This window comes from Portunus trituberculatus, chromosome 44, assembly GCF_017591435.1.
Source record: "Portunus trituberculatus isolate SZX2019 chromosome 44, ASM1759143v1, whole genome shotgun sequence".
NCBI classification, from domain to species: domain Eukaryota; kingdom Metazoa; phylum Arthropoda; class Malacostraca; order Decapoda; family Portunidae; genus Portunus; species Portunus trituberculatus.
In genome coordinates, this window is record NC_059298.1 from 24,996,622 (window position 1) to 25,021,483 (window position 24,862).

Below are 24,862 nucleotides of genomic sequence, written 5' to 3' on the forward strand. Positions count from 1 at the left end.
ATTAGTATTAAGGCTTGGAATGCTTTATTCACCAAGGATATTGCAGAACAGTTACACGAGCAGTACCTGATGCGGTTGGCAGTATGTGAAGCGCTGAATTTGAGAAGGATACAGCTGAGAGTGGCTTCTGGCTCATGGAACACGATATCTCTCCCCTGCCTATAAGTATCACTGGGACTCAATGAGGGAAACTGATAGCAATAATAACAATGATCGAAATGTAATATAATACTCGTGAAAACACTGAAAGGCTTGGCGACACGTGTACGTTTACAGCACGTGCCAAACTATAGGCAGACAAATGTTGAGGAAACATGAGTGTGGCTCGGTAGCAATGCATTATTTCTTTTGTGAGTTCTAAAAAACACTTACGAGCCAGTAAACTGTTTATTGTAGAGATGCATGGAACACACACACACACACACACACACACACACAAGTGCGCGTTATTACATAAGTAACACATTTCAATAATGTTCCGCGCCTCAATAACTCAAGATTACACGGTCAACTAATTTCTCCAGGTCATATTGCCAGTTGCTCCTTCAGGTCACACTGCCAGTTGTCCCTTGAAGTCACATTGCCAGTTGTCCCTTAACTGAGGTCACACTGCCAGCTGTCCCTTGAGGTCACACTGCCAGTTGCTCCTTCAGGTCACACTGCCAGTTGTCTCCTGAGGTCACACTGCCAGTTGTCCCTTAAGCTCACACTGCCAGTTCTCCCTTGAGGTCACACTGCCAGTTGCCCCTTAAGGTCACCCTGCCAGTTGTCCCATGAGGTCACACTGCCAGTTGTCCCTTGAGGTCACACTGCCAGTTGTCCCATGAGGTCACACTACCAGTTGTCCCTTGAGATCACACTGCCAGTTGTCTCTTGAGGTCACACTGCCAGTTGTTGTTCATTGAGGTCACACTGCCAGTTGTCCCTTGAGGTCACACTGCCAGTTGTCCCATGAGGTCACACTGCCAGTTGTCCCTTGAGGTCACACTGCCAGTTGTCCCATGAGGTCACACTGCCAGTTGTCCCTTGAGGTCACACTGCCAGTTGTCCCTTGAGGTCACACTGCCAGTTGTCCCTTGAGGTCACACTGCCAGTTGTCCCTTGAGATCACACTGCCAGTTGTCCCATGAGGTCACACTGCCAGTTGTCCCATGAGGTCACACTGCCAGTTGTTGTTCATTGAGGTCACACTGCCAGTTGTCCCTTGAGGTCATACTACCAACTGTCCCTTGGGGTCACAGTGCCAGTTGTCCCTTCAGGTCACACTGCCAATTGTCCCATGGGGTCACAGTGCCAGTTGTCCCTTGAGGTCACAGTGCCAGTTGTCCCTAGAGGTCACACTGCCAGTTGTCCCTTAGGGTCACAGTGCCAGCTGTCCCTTGAGGTCACATTGCCAATTGCTATTTCAGGTCACAGTGGCAATTACTCCTGGAGGTCACACTGGTTGCCTTTCTTTCTTCTTGAGTCACAGAGAGGATACTCTCTCTTTTCAGGTCACATCACCAGGTCACTTCCATAAATCACATCAGCATCTGTTCACTTCCAAACCAAACCAATTACTTTTACTCCTCCAAGGCCACACAAGCACTTACTTCTCTGCAGTCACAGTCACTGAGAGGTGTTCTCTTCAGTTTTTGGTGACTGTGCCTGTGCTTCGTCTACCTTCAGGAGTTTGAGCTTCTTGAAGTACTTGCTCACCTCCTGCTTGGGGTAAGGCTTGGTCACCAGGCAGGTTGGGATGTCCTCAGGCTGCTCTATCCAGAGCTTGTGATCCACTGCTGCCTCACTCAGCTTCTCTGACAGCTGTCTTATTTTGGCTTCACCATCTATTCCTAACACAACCTGCAAGATAGCACTTAATGCATACTATGTCAGGTATGGAGGCAATATCTAGACCAATAGCTAATCATGAATGTGAAATAAATATCTACCTATATTCATCAATAAAGACCTCATTTTATTTTATACGGCAAAGGGCCAGTTTGATTTACTCTACATATATAATTGGAAGAGTTCATTAATTTGTGAACATTATAACCCTACAGTAACTTTAGAATGGCAAGGAGTCCAAACAGCACATACCTTGTGCATGTTGTCCAGATCTGCTAAGTAGGTTTTCATGTTGTCATCGTCATGGAAGAGATGGGTGACAGCCGTGGCAGCATGACAGGCCTGGGCAATGACAGCTCCCACAGGCCAAGCCAGGCAGGTAAATAAGTCTTTCCGTACCACCACATACTGCACCAGTCCTGCCACACTGTTGGACATGCTGCCACACTATCTTCAACACAGATCATATTAATAATGCATTACAAATTCAAGCTGTATACTACTACTACTACTAATAATAATAACAATGACTACATATAATTATGTTTATTAGCATTAAACCCAGCAATCAAATTACATTATTACTTAGTTGACAGGACATGATATCCTCTCACAGTGCCCTACTTCACCTTATCACTTTCTTTCATATCAAAGTACAACATCCTTTTGTCCACTCCCAGACACATTGTTCTACTATTAGAAAAAGTAATAACAGAAAGTCTCATCTCACTTTTAATCAAGATCATTATTTCACTGTACTCCTAATGTCTTCACGCACACTACCTGGTTATCTCAATGCCGTCCCATGGTATTCCTCATTATGAATCCTGTACCCCTACAATAATTAATCTAGTGTGTCGTAACGCACACTTCCACTTTACTCTAACTATGGCAGCTGCTGAAAGTATCACTATTGTATTCCAAATGACACCTTTCATTCACTATCCACATTTATTTAAAAGACAATACTTTCTTTACACAACTATAATTACCGATAATTGTATGTGGTGAGCCAGTGGTTATGCAGTGGCGGCTGTGGCTGTGTGTGTGGCTGCTGCGAGAACACCTCCACGTGCCGCCTGCTGCAGAAGTAAACACTAATCAGCTGGAGCTCGGAGGAAGACAGCTTACTGATGATCCGTTGAAATGACCCAGAAATTAACGAATGACGTGAAAAATACAAAGATACATTTTTACCACTGTAGTAATTTAAGATAATGAGATGTTAATCGACTCATTATATTAATTACTTTCCTATTATTTCGTCAATACCAGCACTTATTTCAGTTCCGGTCATGCATAGAGAGAAACCATCACATACTCACACAAAAAAAAAACTTGATTTGCTTAAAGAAATTTTCTCGTGATATTTTTTCTGCTAATAGTGATAATAATTCATATGTCATGAGATTAGTATGTAGTTATGGGTGGAAATCTGACAGTTCATTAGTAATCCGTGTGACGGCTGAACAACAACAGTAGTTGACCGTTGCCCTTACCTGCCCCTTACCTGCCTGTCTGTCTGTCTGTTCTTCCGTGTGTCGGCTTACCTCTCCCTCAATGCCATGCACCTCTAAATACCTTATCAACAATGATATGTGAAGCGAGAAGGCAAGAGTGATGTGTTAACAGTAAGGTAGGCGTGGTTCAGTTTTTCATTCCTTTTTTCATCTCGTATTTACATACTGAAAGTACTGGTGTGTTGCAATGTTGTTTTGTAGTACTAGTTTGTTGTCCTGGTGGTAGTGAGCGTTGTGTTGGTAATCGGTAAAGGTTATGATATGAAAGGGGAATTCTGATTATTTAAAGAGCCGCTTCCCTTGATAAGACGCATGCCACTGCGATAAGAATGAAACGAGAAGCTATGGTGACCTTGGGATGTGGTCATAGCTCCAGCCAGTAGTGCAGCAGGGAGAAAAGGTAACAACATGTATTGATGTGCACCTCTGCATTCTCTCTTGTGTAGTTTCTTAACTAAAACATTTGGGGATTATGGGAATAACTTTACCATACTAATTTTGAGACAGTTTTCAAATCATGATCTCGTTTACCAATAGATTAACAGTGAAATTAGTGTCCTGAATTTAATAAAAACTGACCTAATACAACCCTGCCCTCAGATGTTCATGCTTGTGTTGCTTCAGCATTAACCAAAGTTTTTCTTCTGTGTGACTTGCATTGAATATTATTAATTGGAATCACTAGAAAAACTTTCATAATTATGTTAGTCCTGCTCTCTCAGACAAACTGTGTTTTTTCTATTATTGTGTAACTAATTTCACTGTTTTTGTCATTATTGTGATATTTGAACTCTATAGTTTTTGATATAACCTAACCACTGCCTGAAATTTGTGTACTCACTGTGAATACTAATTGATGGTGTGGATAACAGTGTACAGTGTGCTATTTACCAGAAGATGTGGGTGGCTGTTATAATAGCTATCTGTGTGTGAATGGCTCCCTCCCACAAAAAAAGAAATAAATAGATAAATAAATAAATTACTGTGGATAAATGTGGATTATCTTTAAAAAAAAAAATGGGATCGCATTGTTAGAGTTGTAAAAAGATGAGGCATTAGATACGAGTGTTATACCTATCTTTGGTATGTCATGGCTATTGGCAAATTGATTTGAAGCTAAGATGGATTAACCATTAGGTGTGTATTGCTAAGAACTGAACTACTGACAAGATGCAGTGACGTGATACCACTTTACCTAAAGATAAGTGATAAAATCAAAGTGATATTTGGTAAACTTTGAGGCTCCTATTGCAATGTTAATCATATTTCCCAGAGTTTTCAACTCATCATTAAGGTAAGCAATATGTGTTAAAATATATTTAACAAGACCATATTCACTTCAAAGGCTTGTAATATTTTACGTGTAATTGTGCAGCATTGTTGAAGAAAAATCTTATAAAGAAATAATTCGTATAAATCAATATTAAGAATGAAAAATGATGTTTACTGCACTTGATATCTATACAAAGAATATAGTTGATATTGATGTAATAAATATGTGACACTAATAATCAAGACTAATCCTTCATATCTGGCCTTTTCTGGGAATTAGAAAAATGTTGAATAACATTTGAGGATATGGTTAACCCCTGTAGTACCATGACACATACAGCTCCAGAAACTTATGTGGAGGTCAAAATAGTGACATTATTCTTCTGAGCTCCATAGATCCTTCCTAATACAAATACAATTGTCTAATTGTGCCCAAAACTCATGGTAAAAATGTGTTCCATTACTGAAGGGGTTAACATGTGAAAGAAATTACTAATGACAAAATTAACTAGAACATTAAGTTGGAATTCATAACAGATACACAGGTTTACTAGTATGATAGGTGTCATATTTATATTTGGCCAGACTGTTGGAGTTATACTTATGTAAATACATGAGATTAATAATTTTATTGGGTTTGTAAAAGTTTTTTTGCAATAATTTGATTTTATACAAGAATGAAACTTTTTCAAAATATTCAAAATACCTGCTCTCAGTGTTACACAACTCACTGTATAAATGCCCATGATTTGATCAATGTCTTTACTTTTTACATCAGAATAGAGAGTTGATTAGTTTTATCACATGGTGTTTTCATGGTCTCTCATGTCATGTGAACAGTTAGTGGGTGAAGGAAGAAGATGCCGGCCCTGGTGGTGTTCAACCGGCGCTGGAGGATTGGCAGTGATGACCTGGTCATTCCTGGCATCATAGAGGTCATCCTGCGGTCTGTCTGGTGAGGCTCACTGTGCCTATTTATTCTTCTTTGTTTGTTTTAGTCCATTACTGTTGCATGATTCTGATTCACTGCTAGCTTCATGCCAATGATGGAAGGACATTTGGTGTGATGCAAAACTGTTTTACTTTAGCTAAGGTTTGCTTAGGATGTGAATGAAATGTCTTTTGAACTATCACTATTTTAATGTATTTGTCATAATTTTGTGTTAATAATTGTAATACTTCTGATAATGATAAAAATTATAAAACCTCTTAGTTATAGTTATTGTTAGCAAAAACTTTTGTTAATTGGCAGTTTTTTTATATTTTTCACTGATGGAATCATTTATTGTGTTGCTAATGTCTGTCACTGGGTACTGCTACTATAGGGAGTATGTACATCTATGTATGAACATTTTTAATAGAAATACTTTGCATAGTTTTTAATGTGTAAAACTTTTACAATTTGTATAATGAATCTGAAGAATATCCTTAGTAATTTCCATTTTGTAATTCTTTGATGAATTTAAGTGTAACCTCATATTGTTTGTATTCAATATTGGCATGTACCTGACAGGTTGGGGCTGACCACAGCTATCTTGGTGCAACATGAGTCAGACACATCCAGGTGCTCTCATGGAAGTTACTTGCTTCGCCTCTTTCTCCTGGTCAGCCTGGTGCTTTTGGGTGTAACACTGGTCATCACAGTGATGCTGGTGGTGCACAGCTCTCGAGGCACCATTGTCAATGCCCTCCCCAGAAAGCATGTCCCTGCTCTCATTGTTACCAGGTGCTGTATGAAAGTGCCATCTTCTGGAGACACTGTAATTGTGATTTAATGAATGCTTGGAAGAAATAATTGTCACAGACATGTCATGAAATATTTTAATAAAGATTTTTTTTTCTTTGTGCAATCAATGTCTCATCTTGAACAGCGGCGCCATATGACCTCCGCTGTTGCGGCGCCTACATCTAATTTCCCCTCTCATCCTGAACAGAGTTGTGTTTGGAATCCCTGAGGTGGCGTGGAACATCATAGGATCAGTGTGGATCTTGATGGGCGATATTGAATGTGAACCAGACACTGCTTTGCCAATGCTTATGAAAGGTAACACTTGTCTAAAATCACTATGTACATATGTGCAGCTTTTCTGTGTCACTTAAGTCACTTATGTCTTTGTGGTTACTAGGGCAGATTTTTCTTGTCATCTTTAATGTTAGTTTTGCATTTGGCACTTGTGTTTCAGCTTTGGTCACTTACACATGGGTAGCCATCGCCCTCATCCTGCTGGGGATCCTGCTGCTCTTTGACCCCATGAAGCGACCATCCAGGCAAGGGGTAGTCGAGGGTGGAACTCTTGGGTAGGCTACTTGGCTTCTGTATTTTTTTACATGTAGATTTTTTCCCTGTAGATGCTCTGTTTTTGCATTCATTAGTGTTGTATGTTGCTTTTTCCATTAATGTGTAGAATTACTTTTTGTATTGTTGATTACTTTTATGTTTCTAGTACTCTTTGAAACTATGTAGTAGAATTGTGTAGTTTGCATTTGCATAAAGAATTTTATGCACATACTGTAGATATATACATATATGTGTGTGTAGAGAGAGAGAGAGAGAGAGAGAGAGAGAGAGAGAGAGAGAGAGAGAGAGAGACTTCATATGTTGTGATGGTCTTTTAATTATATGTAAAATGTTGTTTTTTGTGTATTTATTTTGCTTCAATTGTTAACATTTTCCCATCTTTGGATTATGTAAGATGATTGATGATTAACTTGTTTTTATTGCTCACTAGGATTCATAAGAGATTACTCAAAATTGATTGATTTTATTAGACAGTGGCCTTCATGTGTAATTCGTAGAATTCCTTCAGGGATTCAAGGCACCATTGAGGTCAGCTCCATTCCAGTGTATGATAAGTTTACATGGTGATCAGCAATACCAGTAATGGAGGAGGCTATTAAACTGGCAAGAGGAGATGGCCTGTGGGAGGTACTCAATGCCAATGCTTTGGTATTGACATCAGAATCCAGGGAAGAAGTGCCTGACATGTTTGATAGGTGGAAGGAGGAGATGGAGCAGAGGGGACTGAAAGTAAACATGAAAAAGAAAAAACTAATGGTGACTGCAAATGAAGGTAGAGAAAGAATTCAGCTAGGAAGATGGCCATGTGGATGTTGCAGACGAGGAGTTGGGGCAAACTCAGTGTTGTGAACTATGTGTAACAAATGATGTCACCAATGGAGGTGAATGGAGATGTGTTGGAGGAGGTACAACAGTTCTGCTACTTGGGAGATATGTTAGACTATGAAGCAGGTGCAGAGAGAGAGCAAAAAGAGTGAAAATAGCTGCTGCATGGGGAAAATGGCGAGAAATTGCCAGTTTATAGGTAAATTGCAGCATAGAACTGAGGATTAGAGGAAGGTATACGAAGCCTGTGTCAGATCTGGTCTTCTGTATGAACCAAAAACATGGGTGTTGTTAGACAGACTGACAGATATTCTATGTAGCTGTGACACAGGATGTTGAGATACATGGCAGGAGTGAGGTGGCAAGACAGGAGATCCAGCATTGAGGTAGCGGAGATGTATGGAGTTAAAGATCCTTCTGTTGAGCTGAGGAAGAGAAGATTGAGATGGCTCGCACACATGAGAAGGGCAGCAGGAGGGGTGTTGAGCAAGGTGGAGGAGGTGAGGGTTGGAGGCTGATGGCCAATGGGAAGGCCAAAGAAAAGATGGAGGGAGTATGTGATGGAGAATATGAATCTGTTGGGAGTAGGAGAACATATGGCACAAGATTGCCAGTTGTGGAAAGCAGTCATCGCCTATCCAACCCCACCCTAAATGGGAAAATGCAGATGTTAAATGAAAATGATGATGGTGATCATCAATGCAAGTGTGGATTTTGGGATAATATACATAAGGAATTTCATTCCTAGATCTTTAATTTCGTAGTTTTTTTATGTAGCAATTAACATTATTACTTTTTTTTACAAGATTTTAATTTTTGGAGCACTAATTCTTTATTCTTAAGTACAGGAGATGAGTCTGCTGATAATGATGATGTATTTTCTCCAATCTAGGAGTCATTATATTCAGCTGTGGGAGAAAAGATGTCGCTTGCTGTGTTGTGTGCGGTCGCATGATGACAGCATTTCTGAAGCTTTCAAGAATGTAGCAGGTCAGTCAATCCACAGAACAGCATATTGTTAACTTGTGTGCATTCTGCATTAGGAATTTATTTTACTTGGTCATCATGCTTTGAACTTTTCTTTTGGAACTTATTTGTAAATTACCATATAGTAATTATCTGTTGCATCACTACATTAGCATATGAAGTATATGATGAAGAACACAATCTCTTAATGGCATTTTCTTAATTAGGATGACCGTTCTAACCCCTCTAACTACCGTCCTATAGCTTTAATCTCCTGCTTGTCTAAAGTTTTTGAATCTATCCTGAATAGGAAGATTCTCTAACATCTGTCACTTCACAATCTTCTGTCTGATCGCTAGTATGGCTTCCGTCAAGGTCACTCTACTGGTGATCTTCTGGCTTTCCTTACTGAGTCTTGGTCATCCTCTTTTAGAGATTTCGGTGGAACTTTTGCTGTTGCGTTAGACATATCAAAAGCTTTTGATAGAGTCTGGCATAAAGCTTTGATTTCAAAACCACCCTCTTACGGCTTCTATCCTTCTCTCTGCAACTTTATCTCATGTTTCCTTTCCGACCGCTCTATTGCTGCTGTGGTAGACGGCTACTGTTCTTCTCCTAAACCTATTAATAGTGGTGTTCCTCAGGGTTCTGTCCTGTCACCCACTCTCTCTATTATTCATTAATGACCTTCTTAACCAAACTTCTTGCCCTATCCACTCCTACGCTGATGATACCACCCTACATCTTTCCACGTTCTTTCAGAGACGTCCAACCCTTCAGGAAATTAACAGATCACGCGGGACGCCACGGAACGCCTGACTTCCGATCTTTCTAAAATTTCCGATTGGGGCAGAGAAAATCTAGTAGTTTTCAATGCCTCAAAACTCAATTCCTCCATCTATCAACTCGACACAACCTTCCAGACAACTATCCCTCTTCTTCAATGACACTCAACTGTCTCCTCTTCCACAATGAATATCCTCGGTCTGTCCTTTGCTCATAATCTTAACTGGAAACTTCACATCTCATCTCTTGCTAAAACAGCTTCTATGAAATTAGGTGTTCTGAGGCGTCTCCGCCAGTTTTTCTCGCCCTCCAACTGCTTACTCTGTATAAGGGCCTTATCCGTCCCTGTATGGAGTACTCTTCGCATGTTTGGGGGTTCCAGTCACACAGCTTTGCTTGATAGGGTGGAATCGAAAGCTCTTCGTCTCATCAACTCCCTCCTCTGACTAACTGTCTTCAGTCTCTTTCTCACCGCCGAAATGTTGCATCCCTTTCTATATTTTATCGCTATTTTCATGGTAACTGTTCTACTGATCTTGCTAACTGCATGCCTCCCTCCTCCTGCGGCCACGCTGCACAAGGCTTTCTTCTTCCTCTCATCCCTATTCTGTCCAACTCTCTAATGCAAGAGTTAACCAGTACGCTCAATCATTCATCCCTTTCACTGGTAAACTCTGGAACTCCCTCCCTGCATCTGTATTTCCGAATTCTTACAACTTGTCTTCTTTTAAGAGGGAGGTATCGAGGCATTTGCTCCCCTAATTCTGGCTGACGGTTTTGGCACTTTTTGTACTCTTTGGAGAGCCAGCGCTCAAGTGGGCTTTTTTTCTAACTTTCTTTTTTTTGCCCTTGGCTGGCCCTCTTCCCTACGTAAAAAAAAAAAAAAAAAAAAATTATTCACTGTTTTTGATACCAGCTTGTGTGCTAATGTTAGTGTAAAAAGAAGTAACATACTCTTAATGAATTACTATCATGTTCTGCCTGAGAGCAGTCTTTACAACATAATGTGGGATACTTTTGAATTGGTGGAGCTTGGGTTTAAGATTTCAAGATGAGAGTGTGAAGAATTCAAAGAAATATTCTGAAAGTTTAGGAACTGCAAATGCTGTTGGTCAATAAAAGTAGAAGGAACACAATTTGTTGTGTGGTGGATAGAATATGTACATGTATGCTGAAGGTTGATAGATTCTCAGCTCCTTGTTCATGATTTGGTGTGTTGGTCATGGTTAGGTGTGAAAATTGCTTGCTTCAGTGGTGGTATACTGAAGATGAGTTGTTGCTAATGTATATGTCATAAATCATCTGTGGTTGCTGTGGTCATAATCTTTTTTAATGTTCCCCATTTGTCTTCTTTTGAGACATTTTGTTGCATCCTTAGGAATAGAAATAAGTACGCATCAGATACTGTATACAAGTATGGTGCCACTGTGGTACAGTGGAACCATGCGTGCTTTGGGGTCCGCGCACAGGTTCGAATCCTGTCCACAGTCCGAGTGTAGGATGGGCTTCCTCACTCAGGACAACGGTTTCCTAGCGGGTGGCTTTGAGATAGGAGGTACCCCAAAAAGTATCCCCTTTTGCCCATAAATTCCTGTGAAAAGCCCACATGGTATATATAAAAAAAAAAAAAAATAGGGGAGCTGCTGTGGTACAGTGGTACTCTGTGCACATTTTGAGGGGCCAGAAGTTCAAACTTTGACCGCAGTCCAAGGATAGGAAGGGCATTCACTCAGAGTAACAGTTCTCAAATGTCATATCTAAAGTTTGTTCATTACAAAATGCTGTCCTAGCTTTGATAGAGCAGGGAAATTGGACATAAAACTGAAAAAAGGAAAACAAAATGTAGAGAGGGTCTTTTTATATATAATTTGTTGCCTTTGGCCACTACCCACCATAAATAAAAAGAATGATAGTTTGATAGATAGAAAGTTTAGTACTAATACATAAATTTGACTTTTGGTTTCATGTAATTGGGCAGAATCTGATAAGCATTATGACCATAAAATTTTATATACATGAAATTTCAGATAAATTTCAAATGTATTTCATGTGCCATGACTTGTATTGTTGCCATTTACATAAAGTTTAGATTTAGAATTAAAATTTGAAATTAAGATTTGATTGTGATTCACATATCAGATAAATGTATATTTAAGATTTTATTATATTCCACATATCTGGTACAGATGTGTTTGCTTCACTGTTTGAGGACCTTGACCTGGTGGCATCAGACTTGGCAGCTGCATTGGTGCTACTTCGTCTCAAGAGGAAGTATGAAGAGCAGCGAGAGGAGTCTTTCAGGAAAATTGATCGTCACCTTCCTATCAGCAGGTCCTCTACAGCTAGTATTGGTAAGTCACAGTGTAAAAATGTAAAGATTAATGTACTCTCCAGGGTCAACCATACTTTTAAAAAAGTGAAATGGATCCAACACTACATTTTCTCTATCTAACTATATGTATAACGGACTGCCTACTGTAAAGGTTGGAGAACTATGAGGTTGCCTTATCTCTCACAGACTGACTCACTCACTCACTCATTGCTATTTGCCAGAACTAACCTTGTGTACATTCTTACTCCCAACATCTTTCATGCATCTTTTATTTTGGTAATGTTCACAAGTTGTCTCACATTGGTGACTATGATAATATTTTTCTTTTTTGTGATATCTTTATTTTGCAGGCACTCTACAGGATGAGGGGAGACTGCCCTACCAGCAATCCCCACGGCCTGAATGGATGAAGGTTGGCAGTGCAGAACATTTCATGAAGTTTGCCATGGCCTCCTATGGTTGGCCATGGTTCATCTATCATAATTTTTGCCAAGGGTGCTGTTCTCTCAAAGCTCACTTGCTGTGCTGTTCTTGTTGTAGGTTAGTAAATCCATTGCCTTAATTTTTTATTTATTTATTTTTTTATTTTATTTATTTTTTTTTTAATAGTGTCTACCACTAAACACTATCTAGTCCAGTGGTTCTCAAAGTGGTTGATATTGACCCCAAGGGGTCAATGGGACCATCCAAGGGGTTGATGTATATCCAGGGGGTCGAAAGGAGATTGATAAGTAACTGGGGGGACTGAATATTACTGCTGGGGTCGAAGGGACCATTGAAGCTTCCATCTGGAAATTTTATAATCTAAATTATAATTTGTAAAATTCTGAATAAAATCGGGTACCATTAGATAAAAAAAAAAAGAATGAATTCTTGAATTCAAACCATAAGTAATTATTTTATTTTTCATAACTAATATTGAGAAATTTAAGCAGTGCGGGCTACACTACCTTCAACCAACCCTCAGTGTCTCACAGCTTTACTACTCATTCCTACAACTCGACATCTTTCAAGAGAGAAGTATCAAGAAACCTTGCTAACTAAATTGGCGATTGTTTTGGATGCACCATGCTTTTTTTTTTTTTTTTTTTTTTTCGGATTGACAAATAGCGGATTTTGTTTCGTAATGTTTTCTTTTCCCTTGGGTGCCATCATTGATGTAAAAACTATTACTACTGCCACACATGGTTTTTGCTTTTTGGAATCATTTTCCTTGAATTAAAAGATAGGGGATCCATGGAAATTTTTAAACTTCATTGGGGTTTGACAAGTTAAAAAGTTTGAGAATCCCTGGTTTAATTGGACACTTGGTGATTGAATTTCCTTTATGGAAATAGCCTGGTAGGTGAGTGCTCATAGCCTGCATGTAATAGATAATCATTTGCTCTAAAGGGTGTAGATTGTGTAAAACATCTTTAAAGGTAGTCAAGCACAGGTAACACATATATGATTGATTTCTTCACATGATAATCTTTCTTGATATATGGCATCTATCACTAAAATTTAGATCTTATACTTTATACTGTTATTTGATTAATTATGTTATGATTGACAGAAAGGGATATCCTATATAAATATGAATACATAATAGTCACATGGAACTGTCTTCAGGTCCACTCCACGGTATGTAATGCAAGACAATTGTTGCCTGTGTCACACTGCAGCACTCAAGGCCATCACAGGACTCTCTGAAGAGAATATTACTTATATTACTTTCCACAATAAAATCTATGAGGTGAGAATCTTTTTTGCTAAGAATTTAGATTATTGTATAGGTCATGACTGAGAAAAGGGATTGTTTTTACCATTTTTAATAAGTATCTTTTTGAGGTATATGATATAATGATTTGCAGTGTATGAATTAATGACCTGTAGGAATTAGATTGACAAGATTTTCTGTTTTATGGATGGTGAATAACTGGATGTTTGAGGAATTGATAAGTTGAGAAAGGGAGGATGCTCTTTGAATTAAATGATGAAAAAACACAGCCTTTCCTGAAGTAGTATAGCTATCAAAATTGAACTAAAAGAGGTGATAGCAATAAATGTACATCAACTGAAGTAAAGATCAGATAGATATTATTTTCACAGAAGGAACTCTTATGAGTGTAGGTTATTTCTTTTTTTTTAGTAAAGCCTGCTTGTGCCATCCACAGGTTCCCTTCTTTATTGCCATTGACGATGAGACCCAAAATGTGGTACTGGCTATCCGAGGCACTCTGTCTCTGCATGATGCCATCACAGACCTTAATGCCCAGTGCACTGTGGTGAGTGGCATTCATTTGCTGGCAGTTACTGTTGTGTTTTACAATTTAAGATATACTTTAGATATATAGTTGGAAATGTTCTCTGGCTTTAGTACTCCCTTCTGAAATTTCTAGGTTGTAGTAGTGATAAAGTTCGTCTTTCAGTAATTTCTTTCAATGGTTAAATCTTAGACTGAAGTAAAGTGATAGAGACAAACATTTTTTGTTTTTGTATGTCTTTACAATCTTTTTGTATACATTGTAAAATTTTCAAAACATATTCTTGTTATAGTATACTCTGCCAACATTGTTTTATTTCATGTCAAGTACTTTCAATTACTGAGTTGGCATAATAAAAGTGCTGTAATGAGTTTATCAGAATGTGCAGCTTCTGATTCCCATATTTACAAGGAGAAATAGGCCAAGCTAGATTTAATTTCATGTTAGCTTTGCCCTTATTTTTAATGTCACTTGACTGGTTTATTACACTGCAGGTTGAGGGTGAGGGCTTGCCTGCAGGATGCATGGCCCACAAAGGTATGGTGATAGCTGCTCGGAGTGTCCTTACTAGGCTGGATGAATCCAGGGCCCTAAATGAAGCTTGCTCATCCCGCCCTGGTTATGGCTTGGTGATCACTGGTGAGTGGATCAGGTTTACCAAGAAAATGTTTTGGTGAAGCTTTCTGTATGGGTCTAATTCCTTAGTGTTGTACATGTTTATTGGATGCTATCAAGGGAATTGTGTGAAATGTACTTGAAAAGACAGAAAGATGGGTTAGTTCCAGGTTTGACATTGAAAAACCCAACACTCCTTCTCCCTAAAAAAAGAATGCCAAAATAGCCAAGTCAAGTTTTTTTTTTTTATTATTATTTTTTTTATTATTATTATTATTATTATTATTATTATTATTATTATTATTACTATTATTATTATTATTATTATTTATTGTTATTATTATTATTATTTATCTTTTTATTTTATTTATTTATTTTTTTTTTTGCTTATCAAAATTTTGTTTCATATCATATTAATAAATAAGGTCTTTATATGCATGTACAAATGGCTCCCTACTCTATGAAGCAGCTTTTCTATCTATATTTCTTTTCTCCATGTCGGGTGTCTTTGGTTAGAGCTGCTTTGACATGAATCTTGGGCCTACCTTCTTCCTCTTCCCTTCCACACCCCCATTTCTGTCTCTTCTCATATCCCCTTCATAAATACATACATGCATACATACATACATACATACATACATACATAGTTTGTAAGATAATTATAAGGCCATAAATTATTTCATGTGTGTGAGAATAATGGATAAGGAAAGATTGATCCCAAGATTTGTTATTTATTTATTAATCTTTTACTGTTTGTACATGCAGAAAAAATTCACTTCCTAAAAAGTGGATTCATGTTTATTATTTTGCTTTTTATTTTATATTGAAATTTCTTTACTATTTCAAGTTTTCTACATCACATGTAACTTGTGTAGCATTAAGTTAAGTAACATGAAAATGTAGATATGTAGTAATATATGGTAATATGATTCAGGCCATAGTTTAGGAGCAGGAACAGCTGTGGTAGTGGCTGCCCTTCTGAAGCCACGGTATCCAGGCCTCAGGTGCTTTGCCTTCTCACCACCGGGGGGACTCTGCTCCCGGGAATTTGCTCAGGCAACTCAGGTAAGAGAAGTTGTGTAGGTGTTTTGAAATATAAAAAAAAGTATTGTAAGTAAATGAAATAGCTGTGAAGTGTTGAAATATATAGAAACTGTAATTGAGTGCATGTACAGTATAATATGAAATCTTTTTTCTTCCTTGTAATACTTGAGAAAAAAATGGATATTTACACTTTGATTGACATGTTTCATGGATACCATAATTCACTTAATTAGTGATGTGGAAAGAAGTCTTTTTCCTATTGTTTTGTGTTTTGAATAAGGAGTTAGTTTCATTTATTGTTATCTAAGATGACTCAGTTTATTGACATTTTTCTACTGTTTAGCAACCTGTGTCCAGTGATACTCAGATTTTTTTCCCTCTCCTTCTTGCTTATTTTGAGGGTGGTTGTTGTGCAATCCATAAGTTGAGTTTAATATTGGTTGGCAGCATTCTCTCAGTGAGAGAGAGTGAGTTTACCTATAAGAGTTTACCTATAAATTTGCTACGGCAAATGAGCTACGCTCGTGGTGTCCCATTCGCTTGAATCCATTTATCATACTTTTCTTTAAAACTATGGATACTTCCTGCTCTCACTACACCCTGCGGTAATCTATTCCAGGCAGTGACAGTTCTTGCTGGGAAACTGAACTTGTTAATATCAGTTGTACACCCTGGAATCCTCAATTTCAAATCATGATTATCTCTTGGTCTTCTCATCATATCCAGCTCGAGAAAGTCATCTCTATCAATCTTGTCAATCTCATTTACACACTTGAACAGTTCGATCATATCACCTCTTCTTCTCTCTTCCAACGTTGGCAGATTTAGTCTACATAATCTTTCCTGGTAATCTATATCATGCAAGGCTGGCACCAGTTTCGTTGCCGCTCTTTGTACCCGTTCGAGTTTATGTATATGTTTCTTCAAATAAGGCGCCCATACCACCTGTGCATATTCTAATTTTGGCCTCAGAATTGATTCTATTACTTTTTTGACCAGTGTTTCATTCAGGTGAGTAAATGTAGTTCTGATATTTGCAACTATTGCCAAACCTTCCCCTACAATTTTGTTAATATGTCCCTCAGGTGACAAGTTGTTTTGTACTATAACCCCCAAGTCTTTTTCTCTTTCTACACACATTAGATTCACTCCACCTATAGCTTGCATGAGGTCTGTGTATACTTCTTCCCATTTCCAACACATGACATTTGTCAGCATTAAATTCCATCATCCATTTATTGCTCCATTCGTGAATAATATCCAAGTCCTCTTGTAAACCTTGACAATCTTCTTGGGTTTTTACTTGTCTCATTATTTTTGCATCATCTGCGAACAAATTAATATAACTTCTCACTCCATCCGGTAGATCATTTACATATGTCAGGAACATTAGGGGTGCCAACACAGACCCTTGTGGGACTCCACTCTCTACTTCAGCCCATTCAGAGCTTACACCCGTACTACTGTCTTCATTTTCTCCTGATAAGTAACTTGTCATCCATTTAAGTATCTTGTCCCCAAGTCCTCCACATTTTCCATCTTCCACTTAAGTCTTTTGTGGGATACCTTATCAAAAGCCTTTTTTAGATCAAGATATATACAGTCAAACCATCCTCCTTTCAGATCAACTATGTCAATTAGTCTTGAATAAAAACTTAGAAGATCGGTAACGCAAGATCTTCCCTTTCTAAATCCAAATTGCTTTGATGAAAGAATTTCTCTTTCTACTAGGAACTTCATCCATCTATCTCTTATTATTCCCTCTAACACCTTTATTAATATACACAGAAGAGAAACAGGCCTGTAGTTTAATGCTATCTCTCTACTTCCTTCTTTATGTATGGCTACTATTTGCACTTCCTTCCACTTTTCTGGAACATATCCTTCTTCTAATGACTTCATGTATGTATAACTGATGAATTGGCCAACTTAATTCCTCAGCACAACATTTCAACACCCATCCTGACATTTGGTCCTGTCCCATTGCCTTATTTACATCCAGCATCTGGTCTTGTTATGACTTCCTTTCTATCAAATACAATGTTTTCCAACTTGGGGCCTTTATATCCTCCTAGTACTCCTTTTTCTCCAACGTAATCACCATCTTTTACAAACACTGATTTAAACTTGTTATTTAATACCTGAGCTATTTCTCGCTCATCTTCAATAATCTCTCCTTCCACTTTCAGCCTCTGAATTGCACCTTTAATTTTTGTTTTACCATTAATGTATTTGTAAAAAAGTTTAGGATCACTTTCATATTTATCCACAATGTTTTTCTCATATTTAGCCTCTTCCTCTCTTCTCACCTCTGTATACATATTCCGTGCTCTATGATACTTTTCCTTTGTCCCTTCATTCCTTCTTTTCTCATATTTTTCCATGCTCTATCTCTCTCTTCTTTGGCTTTTCTGCATCGCTCATTAAACCACACTTTTTATCTCTCTCTTGGCTTATATAAAGGGACTGTTTTCTGAACCACTTCGTCGTATACTCTCAGTACCTCTTCCAGCATTGCCTCTGTATTCAAATTCCAAAATCCTCTCGAACCACCTCCTCTCTCTAAAATATTTCTTCATATTCTCTATGTCAGCCTTCTTAAAGTTGTACTTATTAATCGCAGTTTTCTGGGACTCACACTCCAATCCATATCTGAGCCACACTTCACATATTAGGACTACGTGATCTCTTCCTAGTGGGCTCTCAATCGTGATATTACCTATTTCTTCCTCCTTTCTAGTAAATACTAGATCCAATCTTGATGGGTTATCATCTCCTCTAACTCTTGTCATTTCTTTGATGTGTTGGTACAGAGCATTTTCTGTCATTTGATCAAATACTTTAGCTCCCCAACTCCCTTCCTCGCATTTCGGCTCCATACTTTCCCAGTCCACTTCTTTACAGTTAAAATCACCACAAAGTATGATGCGATTTGATCCTCTGATTAATCTTTCTAAGGTATCCAAGGTCTCTTTCCTCATTCTCTCGTGGCTTTCTCTTGTCCAAGCTCCTGTGTATGGTGCTACGTACGTCGTTATCACTGTTATTTTCTCATTTTCTTTCGTTGTAATTTCCACTGCTAACACTTCAGCTAATTCAGACTCAATCTCTATATTTTTCACCCTTAAACTGTTGTGGACCAGAATACAAACTCCTCCACCAAATCTACCCACTCTGTCTTTCCTCCAAATGTTGTATCCTTCCCAGCCAAACAACTCCAAATTTATCTCTTTTTTTACTTTAGTTTCCACCATACAAAATACCATGGGATTTTTTTTTCCCCTTAGCAAGTCTGCTATTTCTAGTCTTTTGGAGCTTATGCCATCCACATTGGTATAAATTAACCTTAGATCCACAAAGACTTCTTCCTTCACACCTCTTGTCACTACTCCCTGGGGGCCATCATCCCTCCTATGGCCCCTTCCACCTCTACTGACACACCTCTCTTGAACAGTCTCACCACTTTTCCCTCCTTATAGCAAAAAAATATTTCTTAGCTTCTTCATCTGTTCTGTTTTCATTTTGACTTCTAGCCACTTTTCTCATCTCTTGAACTTTCATTCTCTCTGGTAATGACATATCTCTATTTATATAGATTTCTTTCATTCCCTCTATCCTTCTGAGCCTGCTTGCCATGGCCAACACCTCCCTTGCAGTTCTTTCAGAGCTGAATCTCACTTTCACAGGTCTTTTGTTACAACTTTTCTTATCGTGATCGTATCTACCCACTCGCCTTATATCTAATATATCTTCCATCCATCTGTCTTCATCATCCTTTATTTCATCAAATATCTTATGCACCATATTTTTGACATGATCTTGTCTCTTAACTATACTTTCAATCACTGGTTCTTGTATTCCTGATATAATAATTGAGGAAGCCCTTTCACATTCTTCTCTTATTAGGTTGGCATTTTCCTTGATTTCTCCCTTCACCAGTCCTTTCATGTCACCCACCATTTCTTCCACCCTGGAGCTCATTTTTGTTAATTCACTTTTGTCCTCATTTAAATCCCTGCTCAATTTTACAACCTCATTATACTTTCTTTCCACTAATTCTTCAGACTTTTTAACACTTGTCTCAATTTCTCTCTTATTTTGCTCCATTTTTCCTACACACTCCTCTGATTTTTTTACAGTTGACTCTACAGCTTTATTATTTTCTTCCACATTATTAAGTAAGGCATTCAACACTATCTTGTTTGCTTAGTTTATTTTTCAACTCTTCAAAGTCAAACTGGCTTCTCATATTCTCTGCTTCTGTCTCAAACTGTTTGAGAGAGGGAGAGAGAGAGAGAGAGAGAGAGAGAGAGAGAGAGAGAGAGAGAGAGAGAGAGAGAGAGAGAGAGAGAGAGAGTGCTGTGTTGTAATCTGAGCAAGTGCTATATGACCTCTGTTGTGGAGCCATAATGCAATAAGAAAATATTCCTCAGAGTTTTGTGATGTCAGTGGTGGTTGGGGATGATCTAGTCCCTCGACTCTCTTTGAACTCCCTCCATGACCTGCGCCATAAGATTAAATGTGTTTTGGATACTTGTCCTCAGCCCAAGGTATGTGTCTTCTCACTCATACAGGATGATGGCATTGTATTGACTGTTGTGTGTTGGATAGATGACAGACTTTGAAGCTTTCATGATCAGTTATATTAGTTGATTAATTTTTTAGCCAATATGGTAACTGATTTTGGTTATGAAATAATTCAGTTGGTGTTATTAATCTCATGTTTGCCTAAGTTGCTAAAAATGCCTTATCTTCATAACAGCTTTTAATTATTTCATGTAATTTTTTTCAATTCTGATGAGTATATATATATATATATATATATATATATATATATATATATATATATATATATATATATATATATATATATATATATATATTAATTTACCTTTACACACACAAACACATTCTGTCTCTACATTCTCTCTCCTTGCGATCAAACTTGCTGATAACAGGTAGAACATGCAAGCCTTTTTTTTTAAGTAATATAGATCTCAAGCATGTAATTCTTCTCCTCTATCTCCTTCCAGTACCGTGTGTTGGCGCAGGGGTGTTGGTACATGTTGTTTGGTATATCAACGTCTTCCCTTCACTCTGCCAACTCTGTGGACAGTCCCACACAGGATCGGCCACTGCTGGAAGGGAGTGGCAGTACCTACACTTACGTAAGTAGATAGGAGGCCAGTGATTTTGTGACTGTTTGAGGGGTGATGTGTGTAGTGTAATGTCATGTGTGAGGAGCTGTATAATTTTTTAACTTGGTGAATGAAAAGTAAACTGAATAGATAAGACAAAAAGTAAATAAATTCATATAGAAATAGATATACATATATTTTAGAATTTTATTGTAGCATTGGAGGGAAGTTTCGTCCACAGACCTATAAGGAAGATACTCATATCAAAATCAGTTTCATATTACTAAAGAAGAAACTATATTGATAATTATAACCTTTTGTCATAAAACTTTGAATGGACTCTGATGTATTTTATAGTGATGAGCTAAGTACAGTCACTGCAGGCTAAGGTGATCCATCAGCCATGTCCTGCCTCCTACCCCCTCTTAGCATGCCAGCTGCTTGGAGCATGTATTATAACACATTGTGATGAAGTTATTTATATAAATACATCAACATAATTGTAGATCTGAGTGAGGTTTCTTGTGATGTTCATTGACAATCATGTTGATGCATTTATATAAATGATTTATGCTGTTTCCAAATTTTCTAAAGACTAAATATTTTTATAGTTTTTTGTCATACTGATGTCTCTTGGGAGATTATCCTAGGCCAAAGCCAAATGATAATGTGACAGAAAACTATCCTAGTTAAAAATGATTGAAGTGGCAAGAGTTGGTGTCCTGCCAACAATGGGGAAGGAGGCAGGACATGGCACTCGGATCAGCTTAGTCTGTGGCAAATATTATTTCTTTGATGATAATAAGGGCTTATTAATGAGTCTTACTTTTTTTCTTTGAAAGTTCAATCCAGTGTTTGGCTTTCATGAGGAACAGGTGATTATGTAGGAATTATGTATATGCTGTCTGCCCAGATCTGTAACAGAAGTAGTTGACAGTTGCATTAGTTATATGTACCCTCTTAGATAGTTATGATGTCTGCGAACCTTATTTGCAATGAATCAGTAATATTGTATTTACTTTTTTCTTTTGACATTTTTTTTCAGTTACGTGGCAGGTGTTCATAATTGTAAAGAGGATTTGCTTCCAATCATTCATACATCAGTCTTTCCGTTTCCCTTTCCTTCCACTTTTAGTATTAATCATTCAGTGGGAACTTTTTTCTTGCTCCCATACATTATGTCTCATTTGCTTTGTTAATTTCTTTCATACTTCCTTCTCTCAGGCCACATTAAGGTACTGTGCCTGCCCTCTGCCACTCCAAAGGTCATTCTTTTTATGTGCTTGTCCATCTGCTCTTACACTCTTTCCATGTGACTCCTTTTAAGAGCATGCAATGGCAAAAATAATTTATTTCCTTTCCCTCTTTATACTATATACATGTTACACACACAAACACACACATATACATGGGGACATGCATACATGCATGTGTACATGCATACACACACACACACACAAACATGCAGACACACACACACACACACACACACACACACACACACACACACACACACACACACACACACACACACACACACACACACACACACACACACACACACACACACAAGTGGAGAGCAGTAGAAAGCGGAGTGCCACAGGGGTCAGTATTGGCACCAGTACTTTTCCTCATTTATATTAACGACATGCCAGAAGGAGTGAACAGCTACATAAATTTGTTTGCGAATGATACGAAACTGTGCAGAGTTATAAAGCAAAAGGAGGATTGTGAAATACTGCAAGAAGACCTAAATAAGATCTGGGAATGGAGTAAGAAGTGGGAAATGGAATTCAATGTGAACAAAAGCCATGTCATGGAAATGGGAAAGAGTGAAAGACGACCTGTGGGAATCTATAAGATGGGAGATGGAGTAGAACTGGAGAAAGTCAAAAAGGAAAAGGACTTAGGAGTGACGATGGAAGAAAACAATCAACCAGTAAGCCATATTGATAGAATTTTTAGAGAAACATATAATTTGCTGAGGAATATTGGAGTAGCATTTCACTACATGGACAAAGAAATGATGAAGAAATTGATAAATACTATAATAAGACCCAGATTGGAATATGCAGGAGTAGTGTGGACCCCTCATAAAAAGAAACACATAAGGAAATTGAGAGGCTACAAAAATGGCTACAAGAATGGTTCCAGAACTTGAAGGGATGACATATGAGGAGAGACTAAAGGCTATGGATCTACCAACCTTGGAACAAAGAAGGAGAGAGGAGACCTGATACAAGTCTATAAATTGATCAACGGAATGGACCAAGTGGATAATGAGAAACTGATCCTAAGAGAAGAATATGACACCCGAAGCACAAGATCGCATAGTAAAAAGCTGAGAAAGGGAAGATGTCTGAGAGATATTAAAAAATATAGTTTCCCGCAGAGATGTATTGAGACGTGGAACAGTTTAGATGAAGAAGTAGTGTCTGCAACAAGTGTGCACACTTTTAAAGTAAGATTGGATAAGTGTAGATATGGAGACGGGGCCACACGAGCATAAAGCCCAGGCCCTGTAAAATTACAACTAGGTAAATACAACTAGGTAAAATACACACACACACACACACACACAGCCATATTGATAGAATTTTCAGAGAGATATATGATTTGCTAAGGAATATTGGATTAGCATTTCACTATATGGACAAAGAAATGATGAAGAAATTGATAAGTACTAAAATATGACCTAGATTGGAATATGCAGGAGTTGTGTGGACCCCCCTTAAAAAGAAACACATAAGGAAATTGGAGAGACTACAAAAAATGGCTACAAGAATGGTTCCAGAATTTAAAGGGATGACATATGAGGAGAGACTAAAAGCTATGGATCTACCAACCCTGGAACAGAGAAGAGAGAGAGGGGATCTGATACAAGTTTATAAATTGATTAACAGAATGGATCAAGTGGATAATGAGAAACTAATCCTGAGAGAAGAATATGACATTAGAAGCACAAGATCGCATAGTAAGAAACTGAGGAAGGGAAGATGTCTGAGAGATGTGAAAAAATATAGTTTCCCTCAAAAATGTGTTGAAACTTGGAACAGTTTCAGTGAGGAAGTGGTGTCAGCAACGAGTGTGCATAGTTTTAAAGAGAAATTGGATAAGTGTAGATATGGAGATGGGGCCACACGAGCGTAAAGCCCAGGCCCTGTAAAACTACAACTAGGTAAATACACACACACACACACACACACACACACACACACACACACACACACACACACACACACACACACACACACACACACACACACACACACACACACACACACACACACACACACACACACACACACACACACACACACACACACACACACACACACACACACCGCGTAGTGTAGTGGTTAGCACGCTGTAGAAGCAACTTGGTATAGGAACACGACTGTTGCCTTTGCCCGGTTTATTCCTTCTCCCCACTCCCAACTCACAGAACAACTTTACAGGTAGGATTCGAAGCTTCAGACACAATTTTTATACATATCAATGAAGCACTCATCCAAACATGATCCAACAGTGTTAACATCATTCGCTCGTACAACAGTCATACTGAAAGACAGAACAAACTAACTGCTCATTCACACACATACACTACACTTCCCCCTGATCCTATAGATCACAGTATTGACACGGCTGTGTAGGACGACGCTTTCGTGTACTCCGTCGTAGCTGTGGTCTTTCTGCGCTGCCTCTTTCTTCATCTTCCTCCTCGGTTGTTTCTTCGTTGTCCAGATCCACAGCTGGGGCTCGTACCTGGAACAGTATGGGGTATTCCTCTTATGCATCCGGTCTCCTCGCGGGTAGCACCTCTTCTGGGGCAGGCGGTAGCGGCGCAGTGGCCAACCGTAGGTCCCGTATGTGGCGAGGCATGCTGTCAATCTCAACACTCTGTGCCAATACAATTCTTGTCACCGTGCCCTGGAGGCTCCTGGAATTGCAACACCTGCTGGGGTGACAAACCCATACACAATCTCCAA

General features: G+C 38.5%; 2 protein-coding genes across 7 annotated transcripts in view; one reads left to right on the forward strand and one right to left on the reverse strand.

Moving 5' to 3' along the window:
• Window positions 1–7: 7 nt before the first annotated feature.
• LOC123518671 (putative peptidyl-tRNA hydrolase PTRHD1) lies at window positions 8–2,930 on the reverse strand. 2 transcript variants are annotated; one of them, XM_045279620.1, is made up of 3 exons: window positions 2,823–2,930; window positions 2,083–2,281; window positions 8–1,842 (listed from the first exon to the last, which is right to left on the reverse strand). In XM_045279620.1, exons 2-3 carry the CDS (start codon window positions 2,266–2,268, stop codon window positions 1,609–1,611), a joined length of 420 nt encoding a protein of 139 aa, XP_045135555.1. In that variant the 5' UTR covers window positions 2,269–2,281; window positions 2,823–2,930; the 3' UTR covers window positions 8–1,608. The 2 variants fall into 2 exon arrangements, with proteins under 2 accessions (XP_045135555.1, XP_045135556.1); XM_045279621.1 differs by having other exon boundaries at window positions 2,083–2,277; window positions 2,823–2,918.
• Window positions 2,931–3,300: 370 nt separating this feature from the next.
• LOC123518668 (diacylglycerol lipase-beta-like) overlaps window positions 3,301–24,862 on the forward strand; it is a 44,885-nt gene continuing 23,323 nt past the window's right edge. For 2 of the 5 annotated variants that reach the window (XM_045279616.1, XM_045279613.1), the window contains exons 1-14: window positions 3,330–3,466; window positions 5,463–5,577; window positions 6,136–6,348; window positions 6,557–6,666; window positions 6,806–6,920; window positions 8,639–8,736; window positions 11,685–11,849; window positions 12,181–12,370; window positions 13,442–13,565; window positions 13,987–14,097; window positions 14,571–14,715; window positions 15,626–15,756; window positions 20,169–20,285; window positions 20,769–20,903. In XM_045279616.1, the coding sequence (XP_045135551.1) occupies window positions 5,483–5,577; window positions 6,136–6,348; window positions 6,557–6,666; window positions 6,806–6,920; window positions 8,639–8,736; window positions 11,685–11,849; window positions 12,181–12,370; window positions 13,442–13,565; window positions 13,987–14,097; window positions 14,571–14,715; window positions 15,626–15,756; window positions 20,169–20,285; window positions 20,769–20,903 (1,749 nt within the window). In that variant the 5' untranslated portion in view covers window positions 3,330–3,466; window positions 5,463–5,482. Of the gene's footprint in view, window positions 3,751–5,462; window positions 5,578–6,135; window positions 6,349–6,556; window positions 6,667–6,805; window positions 6,921–8,638; window positions 8,737–11,684; window positions 11,850–12,180; window positions 12,371–13,441; window positions 13,566–13,986; window positions 14,098–14,570; window positions 14,716–15,625; window positions 15,757–20,168; window positions 20,286–20,768; window positions 20,904–24,862 lie in introns of all 5 variants that reach the window. The other 3 variants (XM_045279615.1, XM_045279617.1, XM_045279614.1) reach the window with 3 other exon arrangements.

What these genes read in the sequence shown, in the direction of transcription:
- LOC123518671 (XM_045279620.1), bottom strand. Translation starts at nt 2,268, where the DNA reads ATGTCCAACAGTGTGGCAGGACTGGTGCAGTATGTGGTGGTACGGAAA. An exon ending in ATCTGGACAACATGCACAAG is followed by an intron (nt 1,843 to 2,082) that starts GTATGTGCTGTT and finishes GCTATCTTGCAG; the next exon opens with GTTGTGTTAGGAATAGATGG.